This window comes from Phaethon lepturus, unplaced genomic scaffold, assembly GCF_000687285.1.
Source record: "Phaethon lepturus isolate BGI_N335 unplaced genomic scaffold, ASM68728v1 scaffold11915, whole genome shotgun sequence".
NCBI lineage: Eukaryota > Metazoa > Chordata > Aves > Phaethontiformes > Phaethontidae > Phaethon > Phaethon lepturus.
In genome coordinates this window covers 2,911-24,149 of record NW_010539901.1, presented here as the reverse complement: position 1 = coordinate 24,149, position 21,239 = coordinate 2,911, and the positions used below count along the sequence as shown (strand labels likewise).

General features: G+C 38.3%; 1 protein-coding gene across 1 annotated transcript in view; it reads right to left on the bottom strand.

Annotated features, from left to right (window-relative positions):
- The window catches only part of DOK7 (docking protein 7), a gene marked incomplete at its 5' end in the record, with an annotated part of 64,027 nt that overhangs the window by 41,894 nt on the left and 894 nt on the right, over nt 1-21,239 (bottom strand). The window contains 2 exons of the mRNA XM_010287271.1: nt 4,563-4,682; nt 17,590-17,790. Coding sequence (XP_010285573.1) covers nt 4,563-4,682; nt 17,590-17,790 — 321 coding nt within the window. The remainder of the gene's footprint in view (nt 1-4,562; nt 4,683-17,589; nt 17,791-21,239) is intronic.

Here is a 21,239-nt window from a genome sequence, read left to right as displayed (position 1 = left end):
TCTTCATTTCCCAAATGCTAAACAAACGTATCCTATAACGTGATTTAATCCCATGGAATCTAGACAGTTAGATTCACTCAGGCCCTTCAATTAAGAAAGTGTTTCGATCATTTTCCAAACAAAAATGGATCCCTTGCTATGAAGAAAAATCTTTTGTGTGAGGCAATCGTTGAAATCTTCTTAAACGCTGCTTTGGGGCAAAGGGGAAGGATTACATCAAATTTAGCTGGACTAAAAATGTCTCTGATGGAGATTTTAGTTTTATATTACATTGGTGGATATTCATCAGCTGCTCATCGTGGGAGATTTCAAATATTTTGGTAACATATGAATAAAGTGTCACAGTAATTCAAAGCTCCAGGGTTGTTCAGTAAGCACCTGTCAGGAAAAAATGTATTGTATCAAGTTAAGTCAGCAGCGACCTAAGATATCGTTGATTATATGCATCTTTAAAATGCAACATTGGTTAATTACTTCATTAAACAAAATTAGATAAGTTAGGCTGAACATCTCTCCTTTCTTTCTTTCTTTCTTCCTTTCTAACTGTAGGCACATTTGCAAATCAGGCCTGGACCCTCACCTTCATGCTAACATCTCCACACCTTGTAAGATGTCTGGAGGAATGAAAAGATGTCCTAAAAGTTTGAGGAGGATCCACTTGGTACAGATACTGCAGAAGGCAGCCACAGAGCTGTCTTGCAATGGCCAAAGGTGTATCAAGCTTCAACAAAAAGAAAGAGGATCAGATAGATTCTCAGCAAGCAGCACTGCACTCTCTCCAGTCAGTCACAAAGCAGCCTGAAAATGCTTCCAAAATTAAAAGAGAGCGTCAAGAATATCACCATTACACTTGGGGTCTTTCCAGCCTGCAGGACTAGATTGTCCCATAGCCTTAGCCAGATTTAGAGAGTACTGATCTGCCCACTGATCAAAGATATCACTGATCGGATGTTGGGCCTTTGCTGTGTTCATGTTTGGCATTCAAGATGAATTTTGCTAGTGAAAAGAAGAAATTCAACACACATCTGATAAACAAACATTTCTCAAATAATATGCATGCAAATTCAGTATAGGTTACAAACCATGCAATCAGTGATTCATTACTCTGTCAATACCTAGACTTCTGCCAAGACAAGAATATAAAATTCTCTGGTCTGTTTTCTAAGTAACTTCTCAAGAAAAAATGTTGAAAATTGCAAGTAACCAATTACAGCAATTATCTTGCAACTAGTAGCTGAGGAAAACAAGCCAACCAAAGACATCTGTCACACATTTGCATCTGATTTAAAACACTACACTGCCTAAAAACATCTGCAGATGCCTACACTACCTTTGCATTCCCACTCAATGTAATGTCTTAAATTTGAGACCTGATTATGCAACCTTTAATAAATCAAACCCACCAATCTGCTAATGGAGCTACCTATTGGAGTATTTTGGTGCAATTTTGTAGAGTTAATGGACTCCCAAAATAAATACCACACAGTAGTAAACTGTAAAACATCGAATGTTCTTTTCCTTTTCCGTTTTATTTTGGATATACACAAAAATAGAATTATTTTTATCATGAGAATATTCACATTCATTTGATAGCCATTTCCAAAAAGTCACAGAATAATTCAGGTTGGAAGGGATCTCAGGAGTTCTGTAGTTTAACCTGCTGCTCAGAGCAGGTCAGCTATGAGAGATTAGACCAGATTTTGATACCTTGCAATGGTTAGTCAAGTTTATGAGTTCCACTGCACAGCTTTTAATTACATATTTTATAGATGGCATAATAAAATACATACAGTAATCATATATCTATGTTATAAGAACACCAAGCTTTTAAGGAATTAAGGTATATGTTTTAAAACTACAGTCCTGAAAAGAAGATGTGAATATTGTACTTGAGCAAATATACCTTGCACATGCAGTTTACAAACTCCTTTTGGATACTGGGCAGTTTACATTTGTTTAATGAATTGCTATGGCAAGTAAAAGTAAGAAAACTGGTAATTTTCCAGTCCTCTTCAACCCAGTTTCTATTAATTTCATGCTAACAAATATTTCAGCACTCTATTTAACCATATGACTGAGTTGTTTGTACATGAAGCCACTGGCTTCATTCATTACCCTTTTTCCAAAGACAGGCTAAGCAGATGTTGAATGCATAATGTCTCTAGATTATATTTGTTCTGTGGGTATTGGCATCCAAGAACGCTGCCAATGTGACATTTGCTTCACCACATTATATTCTTTTCTCTGTACAGCTGCCCTTTGTGTTTTCATTTCTTGAAAATACCTAAGTTAGTCAAGCATATTTCATGTATAAGTTGGAAAGGTACAGGCAACAGCAAGAAGCCAAATTCAAATAGCAAATTGTGGAGAGAAGGCTGCTTCCTATAAAAGTTCTTAAATTACACAAAAGCAGAACATTGCATATATAAAGCACAGCTGAGGCTGTATAGCATTCTGCACTGCAGTAAATAAGAATAACATTGATTAGAGGCTTCTTGGTAGAATCCCCAACCTGGAAGTTTTGATCTAGTTTACTGAAGTATGCAGATGATTAATCTATTTAATAATTAATCCTTTCAAAAGGTTGGATGAACTTCAATACTCTTGCCAGATACAGTATGCAGCTGGTAGAGACTTGACCTTTTCAAGCAATACAATACATTCTGAGTAACAGAATACTTGATAAAGAAAATTAGTTTATGGATGAATCACTACTATTGCACATGTGCATGTGCCTCAAACAGGTCTGTGCAAGCTTCTGCATGGGAAATGTAAATGTAAATGAAGGAGAACATAAAAAACATAAAAAACAAAAATTTGGGTGCTTACATAGGGCATGACAAAAAACTGGAAGAGACAAGGGTAAAAGATACAGAGAAATATAAGTTAGAGGGATTAAAGTATCTTGGAAAAGGTCTGCAGAGGAGTCTGCAAGAACGTGAGCACAATTCTCTACAGAATACTGCTCCTATCCAGGGAAACAAGGTGAAATCAAAGTGGCTGAGTTCATCTTCACCTCATTTTAGTGGCAAGTACATCAAGCACAGAAAACAAATGAAAAAGACCTTCAGAAAAGAGGTCTTCCCTTACAAAAATCACCAAATCATCCCCAGGATATTCCACATCCACTTTATGCATTTCATTGAGAGCAGAGCTCTTGAAGGAGGGAAGGGAATACATTATGCGGCTATGTATAACAATGCATAACCACCAGAGTTGATAACTAACACGGCAAGGCAGATTTACTTCTACATGCCTCTAAAAAAAGATTTTTCAAAGAATGTGCCTTCTAAAACTAAAATTGAAAAAAAAATTTAAAAAGAGATGACAGAATAGTTGCTCATAGGCTTATTTTTCTGGATAAAAGTTTTTATTAAATGAAAGATTTAGGAGTTGTGTATGTGTAATACAGTTTTAGATATGCAGAAAAATATGCATTCGATAGCAAAGGTTTAAGTATTGTCACTGTTTTGAGGGTTTCTGTTGTTGGTTTTTTGTTGTTTACTTTCTTTTTTAACACTTCACTTAGTTGAATGCACACAGATCATACTATAAGAAGAATGAGGTTTTATTGACCACTATTCTGCTTGATTATTTTATTTACTTCGATGTTACAACTATGGGAAGGGAGAGATGAACTGAGCCTTGTGGCTACTGCATTTATCTTAACTAACTTTTCATAATTTATTTTCACAAGTTTTGCACCCAGATCTAATCTTTTCCATCACATTTCCTTCCTGCAATTATCTCAATCTTGTAACAGCAAAAAAACCCTGTCAAACACCTATTAACTGCCTAACACCTAAGCAGAAACCCTAAGTATTTCCCACAAATCCCACCTCATCCTTCACCATTCTTGTAGCCTACTCCCACTATATCCCACTGCCAATTCACAGGTATTTTTCTGCAATCTCATTTCCACACTCTTGCCTTGTTTGACAGAGTCATTCCAACTCAATATTATATTTCTTCATCTGCTAAAGTCAAAAGGCAACAGGTCTTACTATGATGCCATCTAATTTCCTCTCTGAACATTACAGTGCATGCAGCATTTACCATGAAATAGGAAAAGGAATTTAATCCTTGCGCATCAGAAAATAAGCTCAGGCTGCAAAACTGAAATGCGATGTGGGAGCCTTACAAAGTTCTCTAAAGTTGGGAAGACTTAATTCTAAGTATTTTGGATGAACTTAGAATGCCCCAGAAGTTAAGTTTTCTACTAAGCTATCAAAATAGTTATGCAGACATGGATCCAAGTTGCACTGTGTAAGTTTAAAAATAAAGGTTAGGGTCCCTTTCAATTCAAATTGCCATGTTTTAGTACTGTTAAATAAGAGGAGGCTAAAGTTAGCAATATCACCAGAAATATGAATGAACCAGAGCAGCAGGTGGAAATTGGGTACGTTCAACTGATAAATCTGTACTGTGACATTTCAGAATGAAAACCACTTTGCACTTTCTACACCCTTAGTGTCTGCAAGCTGCTCTTACAATCACAGCAATAAGTGCTAAACATGGCAAGTTCCTACTTTGCTCAGTTACTCTATACTTCCTATATTAACCTGGTAGGACTGGACGCAAACCAAAAGGGCCTTTCGTCGGGGAGATGCCACGGACGATACAGTCGAACAGAAAGCTGATCTGCTCTCCTTCAGCACAAGAAAGGAAAAAAACACCAGCCCCTGCAAGAAAGCACAACATAAATATGTGTTTTTCACCTGGATACCTTAGAAATATATTTAGCTGAAGCTATTTATAATATTGCAATCAAAAGAGTATTAAGTGCGAGCCATGAAAAGAAATAAACAAGATGTTCTCCAGAGAAAAGAAATAAAAATAAAAAATTCAGGTCAGCACACGCACGCATAGACTATATCACAAATATACACATACATTCAATAGCTACCTAATCATTTATGCTAATTTTCTAAGATTCAGGCAATTAGAGCAATGCCAAAATACAAGCCATATGCTCAACAGCTGTTTGGGTCTTTTATACTTATTTACCCCTAAAATTCTGTAGATGAAGTCTTAGCTATGCAAGTGTCAGGGATACTTAAAGTGTCTTCATCAAAATGGACTGAGTTAATTCTACTTTTACCCAATTTTAACCAAGAGCACCTTTTTATATCCCAATGAATCAGGATTTGGTTATATTGTTGGATTATATTATAATTTTTCCTAGACTAAGTCCTATGTGTCTATTATTAACAGAATGTAACACAACTCCACAGGTTGTCATCAGATCTTTACCCTTTGCTCTATTCTGATATTTTGCTTTCCATTCATTAAGAATAGCCCCAAGCAAAATTAGAATGAGAATCACTAAACAAACAAACAAGTTCTGAGCTGCATGATATATGGCTACAGGGACAACATACAAGACTAGAAATGCTCCACAGAACATTTTGTTTGAGAGTTGTCAGCCCAAAAATTACTCGCATCAGGGAAGAAAAAAAAGTCTAGTAGACCTTTTTGATGATCTTAAAACACCAGGCAAAAGATCATCCCAGTAATCAGTGACTTCAGGAAAAAAAATACAATAACCAGATACAAAAGGAAATTAAATTAGTATATAGGCCTTGAAAAAGTGCTGCCAGTTCACCAGAGCCATGCACACTAGAAAACCACAATACCAAATCTTAGACCTGCAGTAGGGTTTTGCATATTACTTTCCTAGGCATTTGGGCCCCTAATCTGGACACAAATTTGACTTCTGCATGTCTTTAGCCAATTCTGAGTTGCGTATGTGTTTTTCCCAATTTTACTTAAAGCAGCGGAGTTGGTCTTGACCAGGATGCCTGCATCCCCATCACCTTCCACACATATGCCCTGTCATATCCTACAGGACATTCACATTTCACTTCAGCAATGGAAACACTTTTGACTGCTTGACAAAGGGCTATGGGATTCAAACAAAGGGGATAATAAAGAGTGGTCCACAAACAATTAACTATTTTAGTAAATTAGACATTTCCAGCAAGCAGTAAACTGACCACTCTAGGAAAAGCATATTCTGGTCCACACTCTTTTGTCATTCTCAATTTATGTCACATCTAAGTCTCTGCCTGCTCTGCTTAAATCTATTCAAGACAGCATTGTTAGCATCTTTGCAACTTGATTTGTCACTCCACCACATTTGTTCCTCTTCAGATCTTAGTGATCAAAACTTCTCCAACCAAAAAAAACAGAAATCCTGGTCCTAGTACAGTTTATTTCATTTGGTGAACTGCTATAAATTCAACTGAAATTAGAATTTACTCACTGGTAGAAGTTAAGTTTACACTTGAGGGCTGGCTCACCAATCATTTCCAGAGTACAAGGTCTCAAACATATTACTTGAGACTCAGGACAGACAAATATTAAAACACAAAGCTATATTTAAGCAACTGAAAAGATGAACACACACTACCTCATGAAACATAAACCAGAGGAAAGCCTACTTAACTCCGCGCTTCCGTGGTATTGTTTTCTATTATTGCTTTTAAAAATAAGTGTGTCCCACGTTTCCTTATGGCACATATACACACCCTGGCTTCAGTATCAAAGACCAAAAGACCATCTGGGCTATTACAACATTAATCACACAGTCTGACAGGTACGAAAGTTTCTGGTGGTGACTCACTCACAGTCTTGTCCCATTTCCCCTCCCCAAGGATGCCAAAGAGACAGAGGACACTATATTAGAAAAAGTTGTGTGCAAAGTCTGCATTCACGAATTATGTGAAATTCAGCTCCTCCTTTGAGCTGCCTTTTCCTCCCTCCATGCGTAGATGGAGTATAAGGAAATCAATTTTCCTAATCTTAGATGGTATGACTCTTCCCCCATGAACCACACTGATGCCAGAAGACATGCTTTTTGTGAAGGAGCAGGGCAGCACAAGGCTTTGCTGGGCTCTGAACACATGACCTTCCCACCCCATGCACAATAAGCAAGCAAGATACAGAGACGACATAACAGAGGACACTCATATCTCAAGCACAGTGGTGGACTATATGGCTTGATAATTCAGCAGAATCTTACACACCCACGTTGCCATTCAGGAAAAGAATATTCCTCAAATATTTCTGTACATAAAGAGTACATCTGGACCACTTTCTTCTTTTATCATTATTGTCAAGAGTCTTACCTAAATTCCTAAGAGGCTCTACAAGCCTTTGACTTTAATGGAAACAAAGAAGTAATATGTGCACGTGAGCTGGCTGCTTAACTCAAAGGATGATTTCTGCAAAGAGCTATCATGCATTTGAAAATCCCCAAACCAAATGTGATGGCCTTTATATAACTAGTACAAACAGTATATGCACACGTGCATACGAATACGTGTACAAATACGATACGAATCCAATATACACGTAAGTGTAAAATATTTCTTTGTAGATTATATTATTCACACAATCACTGTAATTGCTGAGCAATTCTCACGAGAAACGTTTTCTTTCTTGTTTTTCTAGGTAGAACTAGATTGCAAGGGAAGGAAGAAGTCTGGGGGCCCTTGCAAAAGACATCAGGTGAGATGAATTAATAGGTAACACTTAACTAATTTATGTTTTAAAAGCATACATAAAAGCCAGCAATTACACTTCTTTTCTGCTTTCTTGAGAAAGCTGAGAAATTCACTACTAGAAATTACACATCTCAGTCATGTGTTGGAACAGATTTGGTACACAAGCATTTGGAAGCCGAGGAATATGTGGTATGCATCACTGTAATACCGTGCAGCTGTTTACTAGACCGAAGCGCTCGCTCACTCACTCTCTCCACGGGGTAAGAGACTTGGTGAAAAGCAGCCTGCAACCACTTGCACAAGGCTGAAACACTAAGCCAATCCTCTGTGGCAGTTAGCAGTAAAGCATTGTACGGTCTCCCAAATGTCCAAGAGAAGTTGCCAATTTCATAAAACTACCAAGTATTATTAAATCTTGCTAATGTTTGATTTTAATTCATCATCTTAAAAAAGCAAACCCATGGGCAAACACATCCTGAAAATGCATAATAATCAAAAATTACTTAAATCGCTATACTGTGTGTGAAAGCAGGGAGGAAGAGTCAGTCCCTTCCCATGAATTATTACTCCTAACAGGTGCCAGACAATGCCAGAGCGTGAAGTCTTTCAGCTACAGGACAGATATGAACCATGGCAGTTCAGTTCATGGCAATCATGTTGTCCAACCAGTAGATCTCAATCCTGGCCTTGAGCAACCCCCTTTAGAAAGTATCTCAGGCTGCTCTTCTCTCTGGTGGAAATGACAACAGGTGTTCCTATTATTGCCAACTAAGTCATGGGCATGACTAGTAAAACCAAGATAAGAATGTTTGTTGTCTGTGGTAGGCCTAAGTAGAAGGCCACAACAGAACAATATCTGCACGTAAACAGAAATTTTAATCTACACGATCCAAAATCTTTCAAGAAATTCCAGATGTTGCCCCAGTTCAACCACCTCTACTGCTTCTAATTTTCAAATAAATCCCATTAGTTACAGGGCTCCTCCTCTTCCCCTTCAGCCTTTACAGATATTCTGGTAGCCACATCCACTATTTCAGAATGATTTTAAGAGCCACTTGTAGAATCTTAGAAAGAAAAAAAGAAAGAAGCACCCAGTTTGATCAAAACATCAGCAATATCACAGAAATACTCCTGCTTATCCTGCAATCAGCAACAGTATCGTTTGTTCTTTCGAAGGGCACCAAGGGTCCTACAAGTTCCCCTCTTCTAGGACATGCTGTTAAAAAACATGAGGCAGCTTCAAACTAGGCTCTGGAAGCTAATCCTGAAGTACTTGAACAGGAAAAGCCTGAATTCTCACAGCATTAACAGGCCCTTTTATTACCCTACTTGGATTTTTCCACACTGACCTCCAAGTCAAGATTCTCCTGGCAACTGATGCTTTTAATCAGTGCACACTAACTGAGCTAGCAGCTCAGAAAAGTGAAAGGCTCCTTTTTTCTAACCTGCTCCTCGAAGTAAACTTCTCAGTTGACTCCTAGAACCAGATGGCTTTTTTTTTTTTTTTTGCAAATGTGGGAGCCAAATTTTTCCCCAGAGATTAACTTATTTGCAGCTGTTAGCAGCAGAAGAAAAGATTTTCTAATCTCTAGCAGTACAATTGTGATATTAAGAGCAAGAAAAGTTCAAAATGTAAATGCTGTTTTTCCTATTTAAGAATAAACTGGGGGTATCTATCTTAAAAGTGCATCTAGATTTAATGTCTGAAATCTCATCATTATCTCAGATGGTTTCCCTCTACCTGGATTGAGCACCAAAGCCTTTCAGAGTTGAACAAAACCCATACTGAGCAACTAATTTAAAAACATAACTAAGTATTTTATATTTATGGAAAAATTTGTGAGGAAGCCAGGAACAGAAAGCTAAAACAGATTCAGAACCTTTTAGACCTCAGTTCTACCACAGAAATTTCCAAAAGTAAGCTCTGCTTCTCTTTGGGGCTTCATGCTTTTTTTTATGGAGAAGAAAGTCCATCTAACCACAAGATTGTCACTTCCTTTTAGTAAGGTATTTATTACAGTGGTATTTAAAACTTAAATTCACTAATCCTCTGCATTCAGAGCTTCACAGGAAGAATAAGAGCAAAGATATGGTTTAACCTATAGGTAAGTAACATTAATAATAGAGACTGCATAATATCATATGATGTTTTATGACAGAGTAATGGAGAGTGCTTTTATTTACAAATTAAAACAACTTCTGTAATAAAATATCAGGGTTTTTTTCCTGGACACTACTTGTTTGTCCTATTCCTCAAGAATTTCAGAGGAAGAGGTAAAAGTCAGATACCTGAAGAAAGATGGTCTTTCCCTTTATCAACACTTTTCTGTTAAGAACAGCCAGACCAAATGAATGGTCAAGAATGACCATTTTTTATTTAGGCCCTATTTACAAAAAGCGTTTTCTTCTAGTGGCAGTATTAAATCAAATATTTAGACTAAATGCATATTTAAATGTTGTTATGCTTGCAGGTGTGTCTAAGTGCTCAGTAAAGGGCATCAGCTCTTTTAACAAGATAAGCTTGAACGCAATGATTAAAGAGTTTCCAACCATGACCAAATTTAATATGTTGTTCTTCCCTTTGAATGCTCATGTGCAGGACAAGATGCAAAAACACCCTTCCATGGCAACTGAAGGTGCTCAGCTATCAAGACAGACATTTTTAAGAAAAAAGAAACATCAATATAGTGCTCAACAATTTAGTGGGACCCTTTCTAAAGTATTGTCTGTTACTCTGGTATCCTGTAACACACACCCCCCCCAAAAAAAAAACCCAAAAGATTAATTCATACTTAAAAAGGAGGTACACAGGAGAGCTACTGATGAGCTCCCATATCTTACAAGGAAGATAAACAGCTGAGTTTGTTTAACATCGCAAAAGTGACAGAGAGCATAAATAAACGCTCTGTAAATATTTAAGGAGGTAAGCATGGCGCGGGGGGGGAGAGACTATTACACTAAAGGTCAATGTTGGTACAACAACAACCTAAGATAAATGAACACATAAATTTAGGTTGGAAATTTTAAAAGTATTTAAAAGATCATAGATATAAAAGGATCTACAAAACTCAAGACCACATTTTAAGCCTAATTCACATTTTGATTCTTTTTAAAGGGTTAGAGTGTCATGACAACACCAGTGTTGAAAACAGTGTTGGGGCTTCAGAAGCAGTTGACATTCATTCAGAAGTCAGATTCTTTATTTGTGTACGTCTCACCACAACTTCAAAGACCATTTTAATTAATGGTACATCAAGAAATGCAGAATATCTTCTGGAACCAGAAAAGTTCCCCTTGAAAATATAAGGGATATGTGTTCCTTTTTACACCTGTATCATTTTGTACCAGAAATTAGTGTGAACTTAATGGGGAGGCGGGGGGGAGGTAGGTAGAACAACACAGGAAATTCAGGTGCTTCAAGGTCTATCACCTACAATTTCACATTTGTATCACCCATCCACATTTCATACTACATGTTCCTTATGCATCTGGCACCCTGGCCTATGGATTGAACCATTTAGGTTTTCTGCAATGTGGAGATAAGATACAGCAACACTCAACAAGCTCAAATCAGTTTAAATTCTTGGAGCACAGCAACTGCATCAAATCTAGAACAGATTACAGAAGAAATGCCACAATTTAACTAAAGAATATAAATGAAGGGTTATTTATACTTGCCATTATTTCTGGGCTTTCTTATACAACTAAGATTTAAGACTGGGAACTAAGCATTTAAGCTTAGGAGCAGCAAACAGAACCTAGGAGCACTGACCAGAACCTAGGGCCTGTCCCTGCGGTTGTGCTCCCAGTCCCAAGGCTACAGATACATACTTCATTCTTCTCTTCTGATCCCAGTGACCTCTGCATGCCTGGTTACACAGTGAGGCAACTTCCAGACCTTGTAGTGGGCTGTTCCTTCAGTGGGTGTCAACCACTCCTCAGGAGGAAAACAAAGATTTGAAGCCCTGCAGGCTGAAGGAGGCCAGGAACACGGGTTTCCCACTCTGTAGAAGTATGGCAACCAGAAAAGACATGCAGAGCAACACTACAAACACTTCATCTTTTCTAGTGATGTTTTAAAACGAGTGTCACCTCCAGTTAGACAACACAACTTTGGAAAAAGATTCCAGTTTTGTTTTTTTAACTGCTTACCTAGGGACCCATAACATCTTCACTCCCACTTCCTAGAATTAGTCTGTAGGAGCAGACTTTGGCCTGCTCAGGAATTTACTTGAAAGAATCCCATGTGATACCGTCTTGGTGAGAAGTGGGATCCAGGACAGCTGGTTGATTTTCAAGGATCACCTCCTGCAAGTTCAAGCCAAGTAAATGTGGCAGGAAAGCCTGTATGGATGAACATGGAACTCCATACAAAACTCAAACATAAAAAGAAAGCATACATAGGGTAGAAGTAGGGTGACCAAGATGACGTAGGAGGAATACAGACACACTGTACAAGCACACAGGAATGGGGTTAGGAAAGTCTAACTCTACCTAGAATTGAATCTGGGGAGGGATGTGAAAGGCTACAAGAAGGGCTTCTGCAGGTATATCAGCAGCAGAAGGAAAACTAGGGAAAATTTCAGCCTACTGCTGAATGGGATGGTGGACCCGGTGACAAAGGACATGAAAAAGTCTGAGGTACTCAAAGCCTTCTTCACCTTGGTCTTTACTGACAAGATTCAATTCCCCATCAGGAATCCCAGGCCCTTGAGACTTGTGGGAAAATCTAGAAAAACGACAACTTTCCCCTTGGTGGAAGAGGACCACATTAAGAAACCTTTAAACAAATTGAACATACTCAAGCCCATGGGGCCTTATGAGATACATTCACAGGTGCTGAGGGAGTTGGTTAGTGTCACTGCAAGGACACTTTTTGTTACATTTGGAAGGTGATGGAGACTGGGGAGTGAATGGTGTGCCTGAGGGCTGGGGGAAAAAAGTAGAGGTCACTTCTATCTTCAAGAATGATAATTCAGGGAAACACAGACCAGGGAAGGTGATAGTGAAAATAACCCTAGAAGCCACTGCCAAGATGCTGACTTGTCAGCTGTGAGTAGTCAGTACGGATTTACAAGGAAATAATGCCTAACCAATTTCATAGTCTTTGATAAAATATCTAGCTTGGTGGATGAAGCAATAGATATTGTTTGCTTGGACTTTAACAAGAATTTCAACATCATCTCCTATAATATATTCATTGACAAACTGATCAAGTAGAGACTAGATAAGTGAACCGTGAGGTGGACTGAACACTGGCTTGAACTGCCAGGCTGAAATGGTTATGATCAGCAGCGCAAAGCCCAGCTGGAGGCCAGTCACTACTGGTGTATTCAAGGGGTCAACATTGGAACTAATGCTCTAACACCTTCGTTAATGACCTGTATGATGGGACAGAGTGAACCCTCAGCAAGATAAAAAATTGGGAGGAGTGGCTGATACACCAGAATATGGGAAGAGGTTGCTCACAGAGGTTGTGGAGTGCCCATCTTTGGACATATGCAAAACCTGACTGGATATGGTCCTGGCAAACTGTTCTAGTTGGCCCTGCTTTGAGCCAGGGAATTGGACAAGGTAGCCTCCAGAAGTCCCTCCCACTCTCAAGAATTCTGTGATATTTAGGCACCTGTGACATCCAAACTGGAAGCTTCTTTCTGATCTCATACTAAAAAAAAATTTTTTAAAAAATAGCTTCTTACTATACTGTAGAAACTTAATAATTAGCATTCTATAATGCTGCTGCATAACCAGATCAGCAGTGTCTCATCAACACTTTAATAACACAACTGCTACAGTAAAATCTCTGTACTGAAGCCCCACTAATGTTTCAAAATAAATTACAGCATTCATTTGTATTATCAAACAACTAAGCAAAAATTGACAGAAAGTTATTTCAGATTAATACTTTTGTTCATTTACGTGCTAGCTTTCAAAATTCAAGCATTAGTGTGAACTGGTGATATTCTTTGTATTAAAGCATAAAATTTTCTTTTAAAACAATTAACAGTAGATGAAAGTTCTAGTATATTAGTAATGTTATAACATATGTTAGCATTTACTACAAAACACAGTTAAAAATAAAAAGACTGGAACTGTTATTCCCTAAACACTGCAATGAAAGTGAAATGCACAAACTGTGGTGGTCTATATTCACCATACAGGCTACTGAAATTTTTTTATAAAAACAGTTCATATTACTTACTGGTCTGATTTTGAGAAATACACAACTTTAACAACATAACATGAACAATACATAGAACCATAGGGTAAGATACTAGTAATCTAATATATTCCATTCCAATCATAACATACAGATCATAACAGCACATAGTCAATAATATAGATCCATTTAATTACAAAACCAAATGAAGAGAACAGATAGGTTTTATTAAACACAATAATTTAGGACTGAGTATGTTAGCTAGATCCTACTAAAACATACCTTCATTCTTCACGCTTGTATATTAAGTGCCTTGGTGCTGAATGCTTGGAAGTTAGGTGACCTCAAGAAAGTGCCTGTAGAGGTGCTATATTCAGGTTTCTGGACACAGGCAATCCCCTAACAGCAAATATTAAATGGATGAACACAAGATTTAGACAAGCCATACAATGGAGGAACCTATATTGCATGCCTCAAAGCAAGGCTCTACAGGGCTTCTACAGAAAGTGTGGTGGAGAGGCCTTCAAGCAAACAAGAATCTAGCAGGAAGAAGACTGGCTCAGCCATCTAATTTCTTGCTACTTACTTCCTGCAGACCATCTTCTTTGCTCACCTGCAGAGCTCATAAGGCCATGCAGATTACTAGAGTAGTATCAGTGGTCCCTACATCCTTGGGCAATCTTTCCAGGGAACAAGGTCTTGTACTAAGCACTAGAGACATTTCTTTATTCATCCATCATTCCCTGACAGCACTGTGTTTAGAAATCCATCCTCACTCTGTGCACCTCCTTGCAGCCATGTTACACATTGAGGTGTTTTGACCATAACAGTAATGACTACAGCAGAAATTTCCTGGATAGTTGCAAGTTGTCTACAATTACCTGAAAGGAAGTTGTAACAAGGTGGGTGTCAGTCTCTTTTCCCAAGTAAGAAGTGACAGGACAAGAGGAAACAGCCTCGATTTGCAGCAGGGGAGATTTAGATTGGATATTAGGAAATTATTCTTCACTGAAAGGGTTGTCAAGCATTGGAACAGGCTGCCCAGGGAAGTGGTTGAGTCATCAACCCTGGGGGTATTTAAAAGACAGGTAGATGTGGCACTTAAAGACATGGTTTAGTGGTGGACTTAGTCAATGTTACATTTATGGGTGGACTTGGTGGTCTTAAAGGTCTTCTCAAACCTATGATTCCATGAAGATAATCAGCACAAATAAGTAGGTGAAGTACTCTGTTGTAGTAGTGAACTAGGCATTTTCTAAATTCTTTGGTTCAGGCAGCCGCTAAAGAAAGGTCCTTCCACACAGAATGGGTGATAAGTCAGAACATTTAATCTTGATCTGCAAATACCCCTTACTTTTATGCTTTCAAGAATGAAAACCAGAACTGAAGTCACATCCATTCATCAACATTATCATAAAACTCACATACGCTAAGGAGTCCAAAGTATCTGTTCTTTATACCCTACCACAATGTCCCTCTCAAAACTGCAGTATATCTAAGAAATGGACTCTTCAGACAATGTGTGTTGCAAATGCTTTGTCAGTCAGTGCTGAACAGTCCTTCTGGAAAAAGTATGAAAGAAGAAAAGCAAGGGTGGTGGTTTTTTGGTTTTTTGGGTTTAAGGGTAACTAAGTCCTGGAATCCATCATTATTTTCTGCTAGCCATTTCCATTTTTGGATAGCCCTCAGAATATTATTTTGTCTCCTTCCATATTCTAATGAAAGTCTGCATAAAACACATACTCAGAATTCACAGGTACTCCATTTGCAATCAACTATATACTCCAAAAATCAAGCCATTACTTGAAGCCCTTCTTACTAAGAAATTACTGTCCTCTTCCTTTGAGGCACCAGCATTAAGATTCAAAAGAAAAACCAAATCCAACATATCACACTGCTGCTTCACCTCTTAATAAAAATTATGGGGGCTCTGCTTCCCTAAAGACCCTCAGGACTACAAATTACTCAAATAGTTAAGTCCTATATTCTCTCATTTGAGGAATTACATTGGTAATTCATATAATCTGTGTAATCTATCTACCTAATCACTGCTAATGTTACTTAAAGATTGCTTAGCATTTCTACTTCAGATCCCTATATTTATTTTAAATATAAGTTTTCCATAGTTAAATTATTTCAGATTTCATTAGTTCAAAAACTAGTACTCTACACAAGCTTTCCAGAAAGAGCAGTAGCTTTTTAAAAGAGAAAAAACACACTGTGGTTCAACTTTGGGAAATCTTCTCCCTGTAAGCATTCTGAAGTGTTTAGTTCAAAATTAAACTCTCTATTTTCAGGTAATAATTCAAAAATTGGACACAAATTATGTCAGCATAGCAGTGCACACATTTATCAGAAATCCAGCTTGCATTTAAAGCAGTACTTGCATACAGACACAGGAATGAACAATTGCTTTATTCTGCATGGGGAAAAAAAAAAAATGTTCAAACCAAAACCACAGGTGTTGGCAGACCTACACTAAGCTGCAGATTCAAGTTTAGCCTGAGTCAATTGCACCGTCTACAAGACAAGGCGAAAAGGCGACTGTGCTGATTCTCCCTTATACTCTATAACCAGTTATCTACCTCCCAGTCTAAACCACACCACTAGGAAACAAGACACTTGTGTTGCAGCTCCCATACTAGTTTTTAAACTGAAACAGAATAAACTTGAAAGAAAACTGATTTGTTTCCTTACATGTTATACCTGTAACCCCTTCCTTCGGATGCTGGAAATGCTTCTTTAACCCCAATCTCTGAATTAGGCAGGGAAAGATTTGAACCAGAATCTTCCACACTGAAAACAAGTGTCTTAAATCAGGAATCAGGATGTAACAGTTGAGTCCATACTTACCATTTTTGTAACTCAGCTCTGTATTTTTCAATAGACCAAATGAAAACCCCTCACTAGACTAAAACAGTCAAAATAAATTCTTTCCCCTTCCTCCCCAAATTTTGCCAAAAGTCACAAGGAAGAATATCTTTGGATTTGGATCAACTCTGAAACCTTCTATTTTTTCAGCCTGATAATTGAAGAAATCTATTATTTTCACATTTCAGTATGCAACTCAACCAACTTCACATCCAAATGGGTGATCTGCACATCCACTTGCACTCACAGATCAATTCAGCAAGGCTTCCAACTCTGCTTTTGAAGTTAAAACCTTATGTTTTTTAATGATGTATATATTATACCAGTGCATTAACTATCTTTTTTTTTCAGCTCTTGCATAGAAGCTTGCATTTTATCTGAAGTGAGAATGTGAGAAGTCCTATCTGGACATTGGAACAAGACATTTTTCCCCATCTAAAGGGGTATCTTAGCTACTAGGCTACAGAAACTAGCTTCAGCTTGCTTACTTGCTCTCATTTTGACCCCACAAATCTCATGGTCCCATAAGGTGAGAAATGTACTAACAGGGGAACTGACAGAAGTTCCTAACTTTTAAGAGCTAAAAGTCCTCTATGGGATTTAGACATTAGCGTTTACACAATGAGAGCCTTGATGCCGCCTATAACCTCAAAGCTCTATAACACTTCCCTCTGCAAAGAACAGAATAATTAATCATAATTTCATATTCTGAGCATTAAACCATTTTGCCTTATCTCTTGCATGACACAAGCCATAAAATTTCATTACCTTATTTTTGCTCTGTGTCCAATAGCAACAGTTGACTAAACATCTTCTGGAGAGCCACAGGGCAATGTTCAGTCAGGACTTCACATAGTCACATTTTTACTGAACACCAGGGTTGAAGCCTGCTGAAACCTACTCAGCAGAACAGACCCTCTGATATGAGGCTGCCTGTATGACAAAGTAGCACAGCTGGTTGTGCAAACTCCAGTTTGAATGAGACTAGCATTTACATTTCTACAAAAGGTTGCAAACAACTTTTAGAAGACAGGTTCCATTTGTACTTACAGTAGCCGCACCTGGTACCTCCTTCAAAGATGAATCCATTTGGGACAGCTCCATACCGACGCAGATCTGAGAGCTTCCATTGCCCCATGACACTAGGAGGAAGGTCTTTTACAAGGACGAGAATGTCATTGCAGAAATGCAGGGTAGCAGGCCCACTTTCTAGTTTAGTGCCAGGTGCTACAAAAACTTGAAATCTATGAACTATCAGATAAGGAAGAAAAAAAAATTACTATAGAGAATAGAAGTAAGGTACCATGACTTATGTCACGTAAGTCATTCTGTTCAGCTCTAGTATGTGGACCGATCTCTGCCCACACCACGAGGCTCTTACATAAAGAATGAGCAGAGCCCACAGCCCCATGCGAGTAGCTATAAGCTCATTAGTCTCTATTATGCCAGGATTGGAAAAAAAAAACAAAAACACACGTATCTTGGCTTAATGCTACAAATTATTAAGTTGTAACGCTACATTAATTTATCCTAAGTCTTCCAGGCTACTCCCTATCTCAAATTAGTAAGCTATCCAGCCCACACTTCAGTCATACCTCTTCCATCCTTGCATCACTACATGGGTTTCTTTGTCTCCTCCTCTAAACAGCCTGTGCCTCTTCTTTCCTACATGCACACACACATGTAATACAGTGCCCAAGGAGCCCAAAAGCCAAGGCTCAAAGAAGTAGGCAAGCCCTAATCAGAGCTATGTCACTGACTCATTTGTGACCTTTAATAAACTGCTTCACTCCTTCCCTAGCAGTAAAATGGGGAAAATTATATTTTCCCACCTTTGTGAATCTATTGGCAGTTGGTGATGGTAGATGCCCAGACATTTATAATGACTAGGAAATTAAGTGATTCATAGGTAATAAACACTCTTATGTGTCAGTTAATTCTTCACATTTCACAGCGTAAACTTCAAAAGAGTGTGGGGGAAAAAGGAAACATCTGTCTCATTCAAATTTTCAAAATTCAGGTTCAAATCCCAACTCCAGTATCCCCTATATTGCAAGGATCCTTACCTAAAGTAGCAGCTGTTCTAGGCTGGTCTCCCATCTTCTCCTCCAGAGCTGTTGCATTGTGAATAATAAGCTACTGGGAGCACTTCAAGGGCTCAAATCTCAGTGTGTTTCAAAGGGACCAGTTTAAGTGAGCAAGCACCTAATTCTCAAATAACTGTTTTGACCTCCACTACTCCTCTAGTTTCTTTCATCTTGTGATGAGACAAAGAAAAAGAAAAAAAAAAAAATCTGTCTTGGCATAGAGAAGCATCAGGACTGTTTCCAGTCAAGGTTTTTGGTGCAGCATTTATCAAGAACCACACACATTTAGCTTTTCGTTATCCATCAAAGATCATACAAACAGCTACCTGCCTATGAAATCTACAGGGTAACTTCCAGCTAGTCTCACTTCTTACAGCAACTCAAGCACCTAATTCTCAAATAACTGTTTTGACCTCCACTACTCCTCTAGTTTCTTTCATCTTGTGATGAGACAAAGAAAAAGAAAAAAAAAAAAATCTGTCTTGGCATAGAGAAGCATCAGGACTGTTTCCAGTCAAGGTTTTTGGTGCAGCATTTATCAAGAACCACACACATTTAGCTTTTCGTTATCCATCAAAGATCATACAAACAGCTACCTTCCAGCTAGTCTCACTTCTCACAGCAACTCTTCCCTGCCTCTTGCCTATGCTTCTTCAAGCATCATGAATTTCAACTAAGTCTGAGTCTTCCTTCTCATCTAAGTACTTGCTATATTCTTAGTTACCATCTTAGCGGTAAGTCAACTCCTCATCTGTGACGTGTGTTTGATAAGTTCCCTAAGGCTCCAGCAGAATTAGCCACAAAGTCATTCGAGTGAAATGTGCAAGGAGACAGAGATAGATCTAACTAACCGCAGCTCTACTTACAGCTTTGCCAGTAGTGCTGCTAGGGAGCAAATCAATAGTCACACGATATCCCCTTTTGGGCACACAGTGTTACACAACGTGCTTAAACATAAACTATGAAAAAGATAGCAAAACCATCTCGATTAATAATGTTCAGTAAGGAATCTTTAACACCATTTGGACCCCTCTACCCAGTTAACTCTGCTCAGTACTTTGCTCGCAATTAAACCACAGGAGCAGAAGCACCAGGGTTCGTTCTGTCTCATAAATAAGGAATGGAGCACACTCTTCACACAATCAGTTGCGAGTTACAACAGCTGCTGAAAACAAAGAGTTGTAGCTCAGATTGTAGACCACTGTTAAAAAAAACAGCATATCCAAATCTGAACAAAGCCAAACTAGAGGAAAAGCCAAATTTGTACGTGAAGTTTTTGTTATATGCTGCTTACTTAGTAAATTGTAATTTTTTTTTCCAAATGCCTCACAAGCTATCTACTTCTCCCACTCTGAAAAAAAAAAAATAATATGCTGAATAGACCCATGAAGAAAAGGTACTATTTAAGTTCCTAATTTCCTTTAGCTAATCCTTTCATCTTCACAGCTATTCACTGACCTGCAGTAAGCTAACTTCCTCAGAATGAGCTGTGGGCTCAAGCACTCTTCTCACATCGGACTTAAACCTCAATTCCACTGTTTTCTCTAATCCTGGTTCTTTTATTCTAGGAATCACATCCACCTCATCTGCTAAAAATAGAGAGAAAACACTAGGAACTCCACTGCAAATGCCTCCATTCTGTAGTCCTCATTCAAGAACAGCATCAACTCATTTCACTTTTTTTTTTTCTTGCTTCCCAGACTCTGAGGTCATCTGTCCTTAGCCTATTTTTATCATCCAGCCACCTTACTTCTAAGGCACACAAAAGCATCCTTACTACACTTTAAGAAAACACACCGGTCTCCATCCTCTCTTCACAGAAGTCTCCACTCTGTTCTATTGCTCTCTAGTCAAACTAGATTCACTTTAATTTGTCTTCTTTCTCCTAACTGAAGGTGCACTGAAAGATAAATTGCTGAACAAATTTTCTATGCTCTGGTCTACCTTCCTTCCCCTGAGGTTTTTTGCAATTAATATTCTACAAATTATTGCCAGTTCAACCAATTATATTTGTTCTCTTACTTCTTCATTTCTTCACCTCCACACACATTCTCTCCTGCTCCATCCATCTTCATCCAATAGGCTCTATTACTACCTCACTCACAGCTTTCCTTTTAAAAAAAAACCTCTTTGCTGCTTCTACATATCCTCCTATCATGACCATAACCCTCACACCCAGCTTGGGATTAAATACTCTCTCCATCTCAGCACTGCACCAGTGCAAGATCATGAAATTCAGACCTACCCTGTGAAATTGAAATTCTCTTTCAGGTTTTAGGAGAAGTCCCTGCTGTACATAGGTCCCAAATCTAGTAAAGAAATGGAACTGGAACACAATACAGCTCCATCAAAGTGTACCAACTACTCCAGCTACTCCCACCTGTGTTGTTCAGAAACCCCCTCTAACCTTTCTCCTTATGCAAGGCTTCATATCCGATAGCTCCAAGGGGTACATCCATATATCTCTCTTCAGATCTTCCGATACTTCTACATCTTATTACCGTAAAATTCCCAGGCCATCTTTCTATGTATGTACTGCAAAGGAACAAGTCCACAAATGCAACAGAAGGCAAAGCATATGTAGCAAATGATTAAGATGGCTAATGTGTGTCT